Source organism: Colletes gigas, unplaced genomic scaffold (genome assembly GCF_013123115.1).
Source record: "Colletes gigas isolate AHSC1104 unplaced genomic scaffold, ASM1312311v1 Colletes_gigas_Sc00041, whole genome shotgun sequence".
NCBI classification, from domain to species: Eukaryota; Metazoa; Arthropoda; class Insecta; order Hymenoptera; family Colletidae; genus Colletes; species Colletes gigas.
Genome location: NW_025106670.1, coordinates 1110255 through 1127802, shown reverse-complemented (window position 1 = coordinate 1127802; position 17548 = coordinate 1110255). Strand labels below are relative to the sequence as shown.

At 36.7% G+C, this 17548-nt stretch overlaps 4 protein-coding genes across 4 annotated transcripts; 2 read left to right on the top strand and 2 right to left on the bottom strand.

Moving 5' to 3' along the window:
- The first annotated feature begins 356 nt into the window (after positions 1–356).
- Positions 357–1818, top strand: LOC122402916 (sperm surface protein Sp17-like). Its single transcript, XM_043406106.1, has 5 exons — positions 357–545; positions 676–760; positions 845–957; positions 1048–1105; positions 1536–1818. Exons 1-5 carry the CDS (start codon positions 456–458, stop codon positions 1757–1759), a joined length of 570 nt encoding a protein of 189 aa, XP_043262041.1. The 5' UTR covers positions 357–455; the 3' UTR covers positions 1760–1818.
- A 209-nt stretch (positions 1819–2027) lies between these two features.
- LOC122402896 (glutamic acid-rich protein-like) lies at positions 2028–4772 on the top strand. Its single transcript, XM_043406055.1, has 3 exons — positions 2028–3524; positions 3815–3871; positions 4430–4772. Exons 1-3 carry the CDS (start codon positions 3305–3307, stop codon positions 4669–4671), a joined length of 519 nt encoding a protein of 172 aa, XP_043261990.1. The 5' UTR covers positions 2028–3304; the 3' UTR covers positions 4672–4772.
- Positions 4773–5571: 799 nt separating this feature from the next.
- Positions 5572–9311, bottom strand: LOC122402873. Its single transcript, XM_043406030.1, has 4 exons — positions 9180–9311; positions 7972–8291; positions 7098–7319; positions 5572–6103 (listed from the first exon to the last, which is right to left on the bottom strand). The coding sequence occupies exons 1-4, from the start codon at positions 9309–9311 to the stop codon at positions 5572–5574; spliced, it is 1206 nt and encodes a 401-aa protein (XP_043261965.1).
- Positions 9312–12032: 2721 nt separating this feature from the next.
- Positions 12033–16034, bottom strand: LOC122402872 (NAD kinase 2, mitochondrial-like). The gene is made up of 5 exons (XM_043406029.1): positions 15808–16034; positions 14719–15147; positions 13031–13115; positions 12405–12663; positions 12033–12256 (listed from the first exon to the last, which is right to left on the bottom strand). Exons 1-5 carry the CDS (start codon positions 16032–16034, stop codon positions 12033–12035), a joined length of 1224 nt encoding a protein of 407 aa, XP_043261964.1.
- Between the last annotated feature and the right edge of the window lie 1514 nt (positions 16035–17548).

Here is a 17548-nt window from a genome sequence, read left to right as displayed (position 1 = left end):
TTAATTAATAATCGTATCACTCTCAGCTGGGTGATGCTATTATTAATTAAAAACTGAATGATATTAGCGAATTGGCTGCGATCCGCTTTGGCATAGGTCATCGTAAATATAGAGCTTCTTCGCTGGGTTAGTTTTGATTCAAAGATTCTAGATTATTGTCACAGATGAGGTCCTTCATCCAATGTATTTTTATGGGGTCTCGAAACCCCATTACTTCATTTTCAGAAATGAATTTTAATTCCTTCCAAATTAGAATAATTTCATTAGTTATTTAGAAGTGCAAATTGAATGCAGACGCGACATCCATTTGCAAAATAAAAGAGAATCGTGTTTCGCGTCGCACGACAGCTGTTAAACTGACCGTAGATTTCGAAACGTTTTTGGTAATAGAAATTATTTTCGAGGAAGACTCAATTTCGATTTTACGTGTTTCATAGTTAGGCAAATCCTGAACAATGGATGCTATGCTTCAGAAGCACAGCGCTAAACACATATACAAGGTGCCAGAAGGATTAAGAGAACTCTGCACCGACATTTCACGCGAGGTAAACTGAAATATGACGGAAATTACAGTCACTACAGTTTAAGTGTTTTCTAGAATTCATCTCGTTGCATTAAATCGTCGTTTGACATCTTCAAAATTATATTAATTAATAATTCATTGATTAAAAACAGGTCCTCCGATTGCAACCGAAGAACCTGTACGGTTTCGTCGCTGAATACGTGGACACGCTCCTAATCACGCGCGAGAACACAAAAAGTAAATTGAAATATCAATAAAAACTCGTTGGAAATGTTACATTTTTCTTCGCCAATCGTTTTGAAACCTCCATTGTTGTTTCAGTCGCTGTCAAAGTCGTGAATAACATTTTACTGGGAAGCCAGGCAATTCTGAGCATTCTTTATCGAACTGGTTTCAGTTTGGAGCAGATCGCAGTCGCTGCACCGCGGATTCAAGTAAATTGCATTGTCGCGTGTTAGATGCTTATCGATACTTACACGTATCGTTCGACATTTCGCCTGTCTGTCTTTTTTTCTTCGTTGCAGAGAGCGTTTCGAGAGTACCTGGACGCGGTGGACATTCGACCAACACAGACATGCGAGGGTAAAAAAAATTTACACAGATAACGACGCTGTTTGGTTGGGTAACAAGTAGTATTAACACATTACCGACCGATAGCCTATTAATCGACTTTTTTACCGACCAACGCTTACCGACCGATTAATCAACCGCTACCGGTTGGTAAAGTGTTAAATATTGCTCAATTTTTGCAATCTTCCGCCATTTTTTTTGCAATTCGTATCAATTTCTTGGGAAAATTTCGAGCAAAACAGTATAGGGGAGGAACAATGTTTAAGAAATCAATATTTAACACTTTACCGATAAAACAGTTGATTAATAGGCTATCGGTCGGTAAGCGTTGGCCGGTAAAACAGTCGATTAATATTCTATCGGTCGGTAAAGTGTTACTAACACTTAGCTTTAAGTTCTTCTCAATTTAAAAAATAGTAATATAGGGCATTTTCGAACACAGAGCATACATGTGATGAAGAAGCTGTGGTATCGATACGAAATATTCTGGAAGCAACAGGATCGACGAGGGAGACTGCAGAACGCGCTGCTACTGTGATTCAAGTTAGGATTTCGAAACAAAATTATATGGGATTAGTCAAAATGATCATCTATTGGGACACTTGGACATTTATGATAGGGAGAGTTGGGAGAATTTTGTTTAGAAATAATGATAGAAAGGTGTGAGCTAGCTAGCTAAGAAGGTGTGAGCTAGCTCTAGCTAAGAAGGTGTGAGATAGCTAGTTAAGAAGGTGTGAGCTAGCTAGCAAGGAGTGAGCTAGCTATCTTAGGCATAAGTAAGCTAGCTAGCTAGGGATAAGTGAGCTAAGTAGCTAGGGAAGAGTGAGCTAGCTAGCTAAGAAGGAGTGAGCTAGCTAGCTAGGGATAAGTGAGCTAGCTAGCTAAGGGAGGAATGAGCTAGCTATCTTAGGGATAAGTGAGCTAGCTAGCTAGGAAAGAGTCATCAAGCTAGCTAAGAAGGAGTGAGCTAGCTATCTTAGGGATAAGTGAGCTAGCTAGCTTGGAAAGAGTGATCAAGCTAGCTAAGAAGGAGTGAGCTTAACTATCTAGGAAGAAGTGAGCTAGCTAGCCTAGGAAGGAATGAGCTAGCTATCTTACGGATAAGTGAGCTAGCTAGCTAGGAAAGAGTGATCAAGCTAGCTAAGAAGGAGTGAGCTAGCTATCTTTGGGATAAGTGAGCTAGCTAGCTAGGAAAGAGTGATCAAGCTAGCTAAGAAGGAGTGAGCTAGCTAGCTAGGGATAAGTGATCTAGCTAGCTACCAAGGAGCGAACTCTGACATTCTAAATTACCAATAGCACACTCCAAACAGAGAACTACTACCCAAAACTTCTGATTCCAACCTATTTCAAATTGTATCAAATCAAACTTAGTCCGCGTTTCGCGGCCACTACGAGAGGATGGCTCTGAACGAGTCTCAGGGAAGGGTCCAATGGCAGAGGGCAGTAACAAACACACTGGACATCCTGAGGAAAGCTGGAGCGACGCAAACGGAGATTTCGACAGCCGCAAAACACGTAAAAGTAAGATTCTCCCAGTGCAAATTGTCATCAATGAAGAATTGAATCGATCCTTGTCAACGCACAGTTCGCTTATCGCAGTTACTACATCAGGAGGAATCAGAAAATAGGCGCTCGTAAGATCTTAATTGTAACGCGTAGATTTATGTGATTTGAGAAAATTAAAAAAATTGTTCTCAGCGGAAACTGAACACGAACTTAAGAAGGACTCTCGTATATTGGAGACTGCTGAAGCCATGCAAGCTGTTGCCTGGATGGAAATGATGTATCAGGATTCTGGATTGTCATTGGAGAAAGCCAACGAAGCTGCAACAATTATTCAAGTAGAGAATGTTCAATTTAGGGTGATATCACTGTGTCAACTTAACCCTTTACAACCCAAATTATATTCGACTTTAAAAAAAAATGATATAATAATATATTCGGTGATGAATTTTGATAAACACAAACTTCTAATTGTTTCATGGTATTAGAAATTATACAATAGTTACTGCAAATAAATTTTTTTATAAGCTACACTATTATTTGAAAGTAGGGACAGTATAGTGTATCGTAAAATTGAAAGGTTTATTGTAGATGAGAATCTTGTGATCCATCTTGATCGTCTTTGTTATCCATAATTTTCAATTTTAAAGTCCAAAAAGTTCAATTATTATTATTTTGTATACAAAGAAAGCGTACAAGAAATATCGTATGAGAAAAGACAGCTACAATGTGCAAAAGTTGGAGTCCACGAAGTCGATGGTGGTGGAAGCTGTTATCGATAATTTGCATCACAAGGTTTTCGACAGAGTGACGTCGCGCGAGAACATTCCGGAAGAATATGGCACCCGAGAGGAGTTGATGGTCGCCAGTACGAAGGTTCAGCTAGCTTTTAAAGAACACTTAAGGACAACGCGTATTTCGAAAGAAGGTATGCATGGGAAAGATGCATGGGGGCTCTTTGAACACCCAAAATATCCATCTGGGAATAACACTTTACCGACTGGTAGCGGTCGGTAAGCGTTGGCCGGTAAAACAGTTGATTAATACGCTATCGGTCGGTAAGCGTTGGCCGGTAAAACAGTCGATTAATAGGCTATCGGTCGGTAATGTGTTAAAAGCATTTCTTGAGAATATAGACTTATTCTCACAGATATCTTCGTGAATTTAAATTACCCTAAAACATTCAAATACTCTAATAAATTAAGAAATTTCTATTAGGTTATTTGGGACTTGTCAAACTCGACGAAGAGGAATACGAAGAGGATGAAGACGAAGGTAAACATTCGTTCTAAATTCGTCAAAATATATTAACAAATCACGACAAAACACTCGAGAATTCTCTTTCATAAAATGATAGTTTGAATTCTTACAAATATTGTATATTTATAATTGTTTAGATATTAATTTTATTTTCTTTTTTTACATGGATGTTTATGTCACTAAACGTCTGAAAGAATAACGTGTAATCACCTACAATTTACATTGTAGATTATTTAATTTAATTTATTAATCAAGAATATTTTTTGTAAGTGAATTTTTTAATAGTACTCTTTTATTATTTTTTTCGTGTTATAATACTGTTCTGTTACTTTGAATAATGTATTTTTTGTTCGAAACGTATCATATGTACAGTTTTTAACATGTTATGTAAAGAACAATTAATTTTATTTTTTAAATAGAGATAAAATTTATTGAACATAAGAAGCCATTATATTATGCATAACAATTAATTAGAGAAGAGTTATTTCTTAATATCCATCAGACCTTTCAGAACTTTCGTTCCAATATTAAATAAAAGTGTCACTAAATTCGATTACAAAATGGCGACCACAGAGGAGATCGAAACCATAGAACAAGGTCCAGATTCTGAACACCATCCACTGCAATCTGAAGCGAAGTCTGACATGGAATACACGGAAGAACAGTTGACGGAAGCGGAAGCGGAAGTGGACGAGCAAGAAGGCACGGAATACGAAATTGCGACGGAGTTTTTGCAAACGGAACCAGAAACCGAGTATTTTACGGAGCTAGAATTAGAAGAAGAGACCGAAGGTGAAGGAAAACCAAAGAATTAATGACTTTTTGTGGCGGTGGGGAAATTTATGTAGCATGCACTGCATAAATAATAACGAAACTGTTGCAGAGTCGGAGGAGGAAAGAGAAATGGCGAAATCCAAGGAGGAACATAAAAACGAGGAGGCAGAAGCTGAGCCAAATGTTGCCAAAGAGATTGGTACCCCTGGCGAGGCGGAAAAATGATATAAATGACCTCCTTTATTAACTGTATTAAAGCTATATATTTACGAAATAAGTTGATCAACTTTATTCGCGTAATATATTTTTAAAAGAACAAGGATCCTGAAAAGCGTCAGCTCGTGAGTCCTTGTCTTTGCAAACTTTTTTTTTTAAGCAACTGGGCAAGGAAGAAAATGAAGCTTAAAATGAAAATTCGTTCGTTTAGAAACTTTACAGCAGTTTTAATGAAAATTTCGTAAATATAAACTGCCCTTATAGAACGTTAAAAGGAGACACATGATGTTCCAAAACTGTACTCTTGATTTCGTGGTTTTTTTTATTAAGTTCAAATTTTCTGTCAAAGGAAATATAAATATACGTGAATAATACGTGAAGAAAATGAAAATTCGTTCGTTCAGAAGCTTTACAGCAGTTTTAATGAAAATTTCGTAAATATAAACTGCCCTTAACACTTTACCGACCGGTAGCGGTTGATTAATCGTTGGTCGGTAAAAAAGTTGATTAATACGCTATCGGTCGGTAAGTGTTGGCCGGTAAAAAAGTCGATTAATAGGCTATCGGTCGGTAATGTGTTAAAGAACGTTAAAAGAAGATATGTTCCAGAAATGCACTCTTGATTTCGTGGTTTTTTTATTGAGTTCAAATTTTCTGTCAAAGGAACAAACGATTAAACTAAAAACGATACAAGTATACAAACGTAGCGTGGAATAGAAATTTGATTAAAATGAGTGTCTCCAAGGTGTATTTTTCATTGTACAAGTGCCAGTCTTCACCAGACGAGATCTCAAATTTTTTAAGTGATTGCAGTCGTCCCTGCACGCTTTCCCCAGTGACGTACGATTATCTCGATACATGCATTTATCGCTGTTGAAATATTCTTCTCGTTCTTTCGTGATTACATTTTCTTCCGTTTGATAATTAGTTTCTGAGTCGAACGATTCACCGAACTCTTTGGCCTTTTTGTCCGAGAATTTTGCTTTGTCGGGATATTTCTTGTGTTTGCACTTTTTACTGGCCTTGTACTTCTCCACCAGGAGGCATAATGAATCTTTATGATTAATCGTGATCATGGAATCGTCGTATTCCTCGTCGTTCTGTTCAGGAATGGTCGATATCTTTTCTGAACTTTTCAGACAACAATCGTGGCAACAGGCAACTCCATCTTTGTTATAGCAATTCATTTGTTTATTAGAATTTGACGAACAGAGACACGTGTCTGATGTGAGGCTTAGTTTCTCCTTCGATGAGCAACTAATAAACGAAAACATAATTGAAAATTTAACTCTGTCTCAACCCTTAAATATAATAATAAGTATTTCTTATATTTTTGCATATTAAATGCATTCTCTAGTTTTTTGACCATCTGAATTTCCCATAAATGCATAAACATCCGCAGTCTAGTTATTCGTTAGCAATTTATGTCGAATGTAATTAATCTAACGATACGAATATACCCTAATTAAAAGGAAACCTGAATTTTGATCTATCAATTATTAATAGCTTATTCAATAATTACGGGGTTTACTAATAATACGTGCAATCAATATCCACACAATTTAATGTTAAACATTTCTCTTGAAATACAAAATATATATTTCGATTGTAACTTTTCAAATGAACACTTTGCACAGAATTTAAAATTTAATATCAAACATTTCTCGTGAAAATGCATTGTTTACAAAATATATATTTCGATCGTAACTTTTCAAGTGAACACCTTGCACGGAATTTAAAATTTATCACTTTACCGACTGATAGCCTATTAATCGACTGTTTTACCGGCCAACGCTTACCGACTGATAGCCTATTAATCGACTGTTTTACCGGCCAACGCTTACCGACTGATAGCCTATTAATCGACTGTTTTACCGGCTAACGCTTACCGACCGATAGCCTATTAATCAACTGTTTTATCGGTCGGTAAAGTGTTAAAATTTTCTACAATAATAATCGCTAGAATTTTTGTCCAAACCTGTGGTATTCTTTGCCATAACACTGATGGCAGCAGTTATGGCGATGGTAGCAACGATGGCGACTTTGTGGACGATAATAATCGAAAGTAGAGTGTTTCTTGCAACGAAAATCGCAACTATGATGAACAGCAGTCGATGAACTGTCCTTTTGCGAATTGGAAAAGTTTACTTTCGATCGTGAATTTCGATGTTCAGGTTTCCAATCCCTATTTTCGACTTTACTTGGCTCCTCCATATTGCAATCTAAATGAAATTATTGCTATAATTCATACGGAAGTGGTTGTGATTCGTAGAATTTCAACTTGCTCTGTTTCTCGAACGAGCTGCTGCTTTTAACGTTATCGACTTGATCATGGGCTCTGTCGTAAAGAAGATTAACGGAATCCAATTTGCTCGAAGTTTCTTTCGGACTTCGTGAATGGGAAACTGAAGTATGGCGGGGGCTAGAATTTCCCGATTTTGTCATGAAACTTTTCATTAGTTTTGTCACACAACTGAAAATCAAATAGATTAAACGTTTCGTCGCGAAAATGAATTTCCAGCTGTTTCTCGTTCTTTTTAAACAATCAATTTCATGTATCAGATATAAGAAATGCTTAAAATTTCTCAGAGTACAATTTCACGAGTCTACTGTTGTCGATTTGTTATTTCACAATTTAATTTTCTACATTTTATTAATTTTGTTGTCTAATTGAAGGTGACAAAAACAAAAATGTGATTAGAATGTAATCTTTTGATTAGCTAAAAATATATAGAGGATTATTAATTAGGGTAGAAATATGAGACACAAAGGTTTCGAGTTTAGTAATGGCTGAAAACGGAATATTAACACTTTACCGACCGATAGCCTATTAATCGACTGTTTTACCGGTCAACGCTTACCGACAGAGAGCCTATTAATCAACTGTTTTATCGGCCGACGCTTACCGACCGATAGCCGATTAATCAATCGCTACCGGTCGGTAAAGTGTTAAAATTATAGTAACATCATATAACAGCAGCTTTTATTAATCGCTATTCCATTGTTTAACACTCATTAATCTTTACCTAAATATTTTCAAATAAAGAATAGTCAAACTTAATTACAAAAATGATTAATTATTAACAATAATTTGTCTCGTGGAGAATGAAAGAAAGTTATCTTACTTTTCTAGCTGCTTCGACTTGGAAAGATCGTCTTTCTTCGCGATTCCATCGTATTTTTTACTCGAAATTACGTCGACTGTGTCTCCAGCGTTACATTGATCTTTGATCTTGTTTATCGATTGATTAGATTTTGCAAGCTCGTTGCGTTTGCGACAGCAACTGCAGATTATTGGTTTTTGGAGTAAATTCGAACTATTTTCTATAGAATCGTCGTTCCACGAAGTTGTTTTAGCCTCTTCGTGACTCGATTTTGGGCATTTCTTCGTCGCAAACGACAAATTCTCGTCGTTCGAGGACTCGTCCGCCATGACACATTCCGTCTAATCTCAAATGTCGCAAGAAATAATAAATAGTCCAGTTATAACTTGTTTTTTATATCGATTTTACAAATTATGTGAGCATTTTTAGAAACTGGACCGATCTATTATACGCATACAGGGTGTCCCGTAAATAGTTTAAGAACCGGAAATGGGGGGTAGCTGAGACGATTCTGAACAACAATTTCCTTTGCAAAAATGTCGGATGGGGCTTCGTTTTTGAATTATTAACGAAAAACACTGGCCAATCACGGCGCCATATTGCTTTTTAATAGTGAGAAACTTGGGAAAGGGAGAGAATAGACACTTTACTGACCATGTATCTTTTTATGATTTCAGTTTTTTGTGTTCTCGTCATTTCAAGATAAAAAGACAAAATTCGTATCCAAGAAATAAATGGTAAATAACTTCATAACTGTAAATCTTCATAACTGTAACTTTCATGCTCAGAATCACGAGAGGAATTGGTTTATACGAAAGTGTATGTATTATTTTATTTAAACATGGTAATTGAAAAATTCACCTAGCTAAATCATGTAATATTTCTTCGTATCATTTCATCACTTTAAAAAAGAATTACAGATTAATATAATTTCTAGAATCAACTTACTCTAATACAACTCGCCATTTTTGTTTTACGTTTAATTTTTTATAGAATACATTATTAATTTTGTTTACATACACTCTCGATATACCAAATAATAATCTGTACATATATACTAGACGTATAAAGCAAAAGTCTCGTAAAAATTACCGAAAGTAATCAAACTAATTAGTTATTAATATGTCGATTAATTAATTTTCAGATTTGATAAATGTAAGAGCGTTTTTGAAGTCGTTATTTTAAGGAATTTGTACAAAATTCTTTCATTGTATGACAGAAACAGTTACCTTGTCCAGTTTCAGCGTGTCCTCGGTGTTACCATAAAGACCATAATTTTTTGGGAACTTACACCGAGCGCGTTGAAACGCAATGGAGGCTGCGACGAGCTGATGAGACGAGGACGGGCAAACCTGAGACATTGCTAAAGTAATTTTAATGAAACCGACTCGATCATTTCTTCGATTTTACCAAGTTGGATTCGTCATTTGGAATAACTGATCAAAGTTACGACGATGAAAAGATGACTGAACTATGAAGTGAGCCAAGATTCTCGAGTATCGAGTTCATCGATCTTATCGATATCAGTCATATATGAGCAAATTTAATAGTTTCTAAAGTAATGATCCTTAGACATAAGTGATTTAATACTTTTGTCTAAAAAATAACATGTTGCACGAATTGATATATTTAGAAATACGTGATACCATTTTAGAAAAGAAAGTTAAACTTTACATGTCCACTTAGAGAAAACTTACATCAAATTATACCGTTTTTTTTTATAAAACTATTCAATTGTCCAAAAGTTTCCATCAGTTTCGAAGATATTCGAATAGATCGATTTAACACGTTCACTGCTAGATAAAAACCGTATAATATTCTGCAAAAGAGAAATGTTGATTTCAGACCATAGTAAGCTACATAATCTAAAATTTGTTTCATCAGTTATTATCGTAAGCTTCTTGAAATTCATAAATTCTAAACTATCTAAAATCTAGGGTCTGGGTTAGGTCTGGATTAGGTCTGGATTAGATCTGAGTTAGCTCTGGGTTAGGTCTGGATTAGATTTGAGTTAGCTCTGGGTTAGGTCTGGATTAGATCTGAGTTAGCTCTGGGTTAGGTCTGGATTAGATCTGTGTTAGGTATGGGTTAGGTCTGGATTAGATTTGAGTTAGCTCTGGGGTAGGTCTGGGTTAGGTCTGGGTTAGGTCTGGGTTAGGTCTGAATTAAGTCTGGGTTAGGTCTGGGTTAGGTCTGGGTTAGGTCTGAATTAAGTCTGGGTTAGGTCTGGGTTAGGTCTGGGTTAGGTCTGGGTTAGGTCTGGATTAGATCTAAGTTAGCTCTGGGTTAGGTCTGGATTAGATCTAAGTTAGCTCTGGGTTAGGTCTGGGTTAGATCTGGGTTAGGTCTGGGTTAGGTCTGGATTGGTATGTATTGTACATTCAAAATCCAGACCTAACCCAGACCTAACCCAGAGCTAACTCAGATCTAACCCAGACCTAACCCAGAGCTAACTTAGATCTAATCCAGACCTAACCCATACCTAACTCAGATCTAATCCAGACCTAACCCAGACCTAACCCAGGGCTAACTCAGATCTAATCCAGACCTAACCCAGAACTAACTCAGATCTAATCCAGACCTAACCCAGACCTAACCCAGGGCTAACTCAGATCTAATCCAGACCTAACCCAGACCTAACTCAGATCTAATCCAGACCTAACCCAGACCTAACCCAGACCTAACTCAGATCTAATCCAGACCTAACCCATACCTAACTCAGATCTAATCCAGACCTAACCCAAATGTATATATAATATATATGGTAAATCCTGTGACCCATATATGGGTCACGTGGCGGTCAAGATGTTAAATCGTTCAGCTTCTATATCCACCATTGCATCCTCTCAATCAATTCCCTGCATAATAAACTTCCCTCTCATAAATAAGACGTGCAGTCACTTTATAATCGCGCACGGTTATTTATACGAAGGTCAAACTCGAAAGTTGCACATCTCAGGAGCAAATTCATGGTTCTAGGTGCTCTATTGCGAACCAACATGGCATATAAATATTATATTCTCCGATAATGCGGTGCGCTATAAAACTCAGCATTAATCACCGAACAAGAAACACCATCCCTTGGCCAGCGTAGACACAAAACGACCACTTATCCGGGTCCGGGCTTTCTTCGTTTCGAAGCCTGCGGCAGTTCCGCAACCTCGTAAATCGCAAGACGGAAGGAGAACGCGAGAGGAGGAGAAAAAGCAGAGTAAATGGCGAATGGGGGTGGATAGAGAGCGTGGAAGAAATAGTGAGAGGGAGAGACAAAGCAGAAAAGTGTCGGATGGGAAGAAGGTAACTACTCGAAGCTCTTTCAAAAATAGAAAGAGAACGGAAACGAGTCGAAGAAGAGGACGAGAAAAGAAAAGAGCGACAAGAAAGGAAGGAGATGGAAAAAGGAAGAGTACCTGGACTCCGGGCTTTTAAAACGTTCCCCGCGGTGAAATAAATTGGCACTGGCGTGTTTACACGTTGGGGGGGCGTAGGTAAAATTCCTGAAGTGTAGCAAAGTGTTCCGGGGGAAGGTGGAAACCGGAGGAAGAGGAGTGGAAGCCAGCAAGAGGAGGCCTGGACGAGCTGAGCTGTATTTTATTAACGACTGGACTAATTAAAAGCCCAAAGAAAAATACGCGCGGCGAACACCATGGCCCCCCAGACGACGCTAGAAAGAGAGCACAGCGAAACGTTCGAGTTCATAGGCACAAATCGGAAGTGGTAGTTGAGGGGAAGAAACTGCAGAACGCATTTTATTCCTTTTTCAATTTCATTAGCGGCGTTAAAAGAATCCTTTGTGTCAAAGATTCTAAAACATTGTCTCAGACGAGTACAGGTAGATCTTTTTCACCCATTTTTAGGGGGCCTCGAAACTCCATTATTTAGAGAACTATTGTCCGTAAAAGTTTGTGGAATTTTTGTCATGTAATCCTCAAAATAATTTTTTTTTTTTTTTTTTATTAGATTACTAAATTAAATATATCTTTTTGCCGAAGAGGATCGTAATGATTAATGGTCGAAGTGTTTGGAATAAATTCAAAGAGAATGGTTCCTTTCACTAAATAGCAATTGAAGCAGGTAGAATATTATGTTACAACAATTTGCTTAAGAGAGTACTCGGGTTTGATTTCAAAAGAGGCACTTGTTCCGTCGTTAAAAGGCAACGAAATGCTTCCGTCTATAACGAGTCCAGCGTCGAAGCCGCAGGATTTCACAGTCAGTTTATTGCATTTTTGATTTTCCAGGAAACACTTCACGAAACGTGTGTTATAAATTATCTCGCGTACCATATACGTCATTCGTGAATCTTCTGCAAAGTGTTGAAACAGAAACTATTATTCTACACGATCTACCATTTTGTTTCACGAAGAAATTAATATTTCTCAACAGTTTCGATAAATGAACAATTTTTAGTTTTTTGTGGAAGGCAAAAAAGAGCTCCAAAATCAGCTGATTACCTGGAGGATACAGAAGAGCTTGCTGGTACTTATACAATAAATCATTGATCTCTTCTGGGTTCAATTTCCTGCCAGTAGCTATTTCCACGATTTTTTTAAGGGTACCAGGAGGTCGATGATTCATAGATTTGTACCAGGATCTGGATCCCGAGCCAGTGCACACGCATATACCCGAAGATCGGATCATCTGTGACTCTTGATCCTCGACTTGGATGACCAACGTTATCGGTCTTGCTGCCAAAAATTCTCCCATGAACACCTGAATGGAAAGTATCGATCACTTCAGAACGTTTAAACTTCCACGAACAAAACTAATCGCGAGAGAAGTTAATTTCAAATTCCACAACATTCAAAAACATTGATTTTTTTAATTTTTTCAGTAAGATTAACCCCTTAACGCTCATGCCCGAGTCTGACTGCTTTGAAAGACGATATTTCTTTGATCTAATTGTTTAAGGGATGACAATATTTGTTTTTCTTCAAATTATACGTCGGACACAACGTTGCAATTAACAAAAACCGCATTTTTATACAACTTGGAAACAAATCCAATAAAGAACACTGATCATTCTTGGTTGACCCGAAAAATATGAGCGTTAAGGGGTTAATTGGAAGAGGAACTTAACTTCGTTCAGCGCCAGCCAAGGCAAGTTTCTTTGGCGTGGTTGAAGAGCGTCAGCCATCTTTCTTTGGGACGATCGTATGAGGGTTCTGCAAATGAAATTGTTTTAAGCAAGAGTTAAGAAGAAAACGAGAGTTGCAACGAATGAAAATGTACATATTGATCCCCCCAGCAGGAGAAAAAACAAGCTCAGATCAGAAAGGATAACTTCTCTGTAATACACCCACTGGACGCGTTACTATGTCTTTCGAATCGTTGCAAATGTTAACACTTTACCGACCGGTAGCGCGTTGATTAATCGGCTATCGGTCGGTAAGCGTAGGCCGATAAAACAGTTGATTAATAGGCTCTCTGTCGGTAAGCGTTGGCCGGTAAAACAGTCGGTTAATAGGTTATCGGTCGGTAAAGTGTTAAGAAAGAAGAAAACGAGAGTTGCAACGAATGAAAATGTACATATTGATCCAGCAGGAGAAAAAACAAGCTCAGATCAGAAAGGATAACTTCTCTGTAATACACCCACTGGACGCGTTACTATGTCTTTCGAATCGTTGCAAATGTTAACACTTTACCGACCGGTAGCGCGTTGATTAATCGGCTATCGGTCGGTAAGCGTAGGCCGATAAAACAGTTGATTAATAGGCTCTCTGTCGGTAAGCGTTGGCCGGTAAAACAGTCGGTTAATAGGCTATCGGTCGGTAAAGTGTTAAGAAAGAAGAAAACGAGAGTTGCAACGAATGAAAATGTACATATTGATCCAGCAGGAGAAAAAACAAGCTCAGATCAGAAAGGATAACTTCTCTGTAATACACCCACTGGACGCGTTACTATGTCTTTCGAATCGTTGCAAATGTTAACACTTTACCGACCGGTAGCGCGTTGATTAATCGGCTATCGGTCGGTAAGCGTAGGCCGATAAAACAGTTGATTAATAGGCTCTCTGTCGGTAAGCGTTGGCCGGTAAAACAGTCGATTAATAGGCTATCGGTCGGTAAAGTGTTAAGAAAGAAGAAAACGAGAGTTGCAACGAATGAAAATGTACATATTGATCCAGCAGGAGAAAAAACAAGCTCAGATCAGAAAGGATAACTTCTCTGTAATACACCCACTGGACGCGTTACTATGTCTTTCGAATCGTTGCAAATGTTAACACTTTACCGACCGGTAGCGCGTTGATTAATCGGCTATCGGTCGGTAAGCGTAGGCCGATAAAACAGTTGATTAATAGGCTCTCTGTCGGTAAGCGTTGGCCGGTAAAACAGTCGGTTAATAGGCTATCGGTCGGTAAAGTGTTAAGAAAGAAGAAAACGAGAGTTGCAACGAATGAAAATGTACATATTGATCCAGCAGGAGAAAAAACAAGCTCAGATCAGAAAGGATTACTTGTCTGTAATACACCCACTGGACGCGTTACTACGTCTTTCGAATCGTTGCAAATGTTAACACTTTACCGACCGGTAGCGCGTTGATTAATCGGCTATCGGTCGGTAAGCGTAGGCCGATAAAACAGTTGATTAATAGGCTCTCTGTCGGTAAGCGTTGGCCGGTAAAACAGTCGGTTAATAGGTTATCGGTCGGTAAAGTGTTAAGAAAGAAGAAAACGAGAGTTGCAACGAATGAAAATGTACATATTGATCCAGCAGGAGAAAAAACAAGCTCAGATCAGAAAGGATAACTTGTCTGTAGTACACCCACTCGATTCTTCTCTCTCCGTGTCTACGACTCTTCTCGTGTATGTGAAAAGGTCGGCTGTAAAGTCCCTCCCCGTTCATTACAGTTCGTATGCGACTCCGCATCAATAACGTGTATTCTCCTGAATGGAGTTTTTCAAATATGCTCCCGATATTCACTGCATACTTGGGTGGAAGAGTAAATATGTTACTGCCGCTGAAGATATTGGGATTGATCCCGAACACAGGCTTTGTGTTGTCCTTGATCAGCTTGGACGCCAGGAGAAATGTCCCATCTCCTCCAATGGGGATCACCAGATCCGCCCAATTCACGTATTTCATTGCATCGATTATCCTAAACAACGAAACGTAAACGTTAAAAAAATAACTCAGAAACCAAAGATAACAATTGAGAAGGAGTGAGTTCTGAGAATCACATTTTTTTACTGTTTTTCTATTCAAAACTCAAATTCTTCTTAAATTGATTACGTTTGGTTCGATGAAATATTGTTAATAAAAAAGACGAACAAAACTATATGTTTATTCAAATTTTTCAATTGCAAAAAAATTGGTTAAAAGAGTTTTGTTTTTTAACAGAAATAATGTTTATTCGAATCTCCCATTTTTATTGTAATCTCATTAAAATATTCTAATTAAAATATTATAATTTATTGAAAACAAAAATAATAATGTGAATCTTTCAAACAGCTGTAAAATTACTAAAACATTCTCAAGATAACATATTTTCAATAAAATACAAAACTTTACTCCAGAAGTATCCTATTTGATTCTGAATAAAATATTTATTATCAAATTAAAAATTTGATAAGAATATTAAATATTCTATTGAATTTTAAAATACTTCTGGACATCTACTGTTAAAAGAGATTTTTTTCTATACTAATTACATAAAAAATATTACTCCAGAAGTATCCTATTTAATTCTGAATAAAATATTTATTATCTAATTAAAAATTTAATACGTATATTAAATATTCTATTGAATTTTAAAATACTTCTGGACATCTACTGTTAAAAGAGATTTTAATGAATATCTGATTTTTTGCTATACTAATTACAGTGTATATAAATAATATTTATTTCATTATCTTACCTTTTCGTAATACGAAAATTGATATCGAGTCTTTTGAGAATCTTCGCTAGATTTTCTTCGCAAGCAATTTGCAATCGATGCTCCGTGACAATTTTTTGGGGATCCATCCCTTGATCTTTCATTTTCGATAAAATTTGATCCTCATTGAGATCGGGATTTCGAAATTTCAAGAATTCCAACGAAGACAATTTTGAAACACCGAGTACCCTTTGTGGTCGATAAAACATATTGTTTAAATTAATTACTAGTTTCGTAATCAGCCTGAAGTTTCAATTAATTGTATTGATTTAGGTTAGATCATTCTCAGTGTTGGTAAAATATTGATGCGTTTACGGAGAACGTGCACCAGATTCGCTAACGGATTAATATTAATTAAACAGGGAAATTAGTTTGACGACTGTTTTGATATTAAATATTGAATCAAGAGATTGTTCGCCTCCTATTGCTTTCACAGTAAATATTCAATATATCATTACGATACATATTTAAATAGCTGCTATACTTGAATGTATCGTTACTCTGTACTTTGGTATAATATGTCAATAGAAATATATGTATAATTTAAATGTGATTCGGTTACTATCGAATGATCATCCATGACGTTCAACAGATTCCATAACAGTTCTATAAAAATTATTATGCATGCTTATAATGATCAAGTATTGTTAAATAAATAAATCTTGAGCATCTTCCAATCAACGTAGTAATTTTAAAATTATTTATTACTTACTATCAAGTTTATAATAATGTAGAATTAACTGTTACAGGAAAATGGGTTAGGTTTGGATTAGATCTGGGTTAGCTCTGGGTTAGGTCTGGGTTAGATCTGATTTAGCTCTGGGTTAGGTCTGGGTTAGGTCTGGATTAGATTTGAGTTAGCTCTGGGTTAGGTCTGAATTAGATCTGAGTTAGTTCTGGGTTAGGTCTGGATTAGATCTGAGTTAGCTCTGGGTTAGGTCTGGATTGGTATGATCTAATCCAGACCTAACCCAGACCTAATCCAGACCTAATCCAGACCAAAGAGTTAAATATAATAAATTGGGAAACACGAAGATGTGAAATAGAATAAATTCTATTGCTTGATATTAATTAATAATTATTGCAAGCAATAGGAATGAAAATATGGTTAAATTCCAGGAGACTGAAGGATTCTTTGAATTTCTAACGCATTACTTTTGTATTAGTTTTCACCTTTCTTTTCTTATCAGTGAATTATACGTAAACTGCGTCACTAAAATCGTAAAACAATGTATTGCAACAGCCAACAAACACCAATATTAATGCACACGAATAGTTGTGCATTTTGGATCGTAAATTTGGAAAATATTCAATTCAATCTCAATTGGAACGTTTTAAAAATATTAATGAATATGTTCCGCGCGATCATAATGACGAAGAGCTTGTAATAAGCAGCTACATTCATTACGCAAATGAGGTAATAAATTAATTCAAGTTCATTATACACACACGACGTAATCCTACCATAACCTTCTAACGTGAAATTCACAAGCGTGAGAGTTAAATTAATAGTGTAATGTTTGAGAATTCTAAGAGAGAATTGTTAAAAATGTCGAAGGAAATGTATGCTCATCAAGATTATCATTTATTTTCGACAATCATCTCGCAATAAACATTAACCATCGTATTTGAAGCAAATTTCGATTTTGAGAACATCGAACAATGGTTACTTAAAAACTCTATCAAAGATATAATTAGTAATGGTCATCGTTAGAATAGAAAA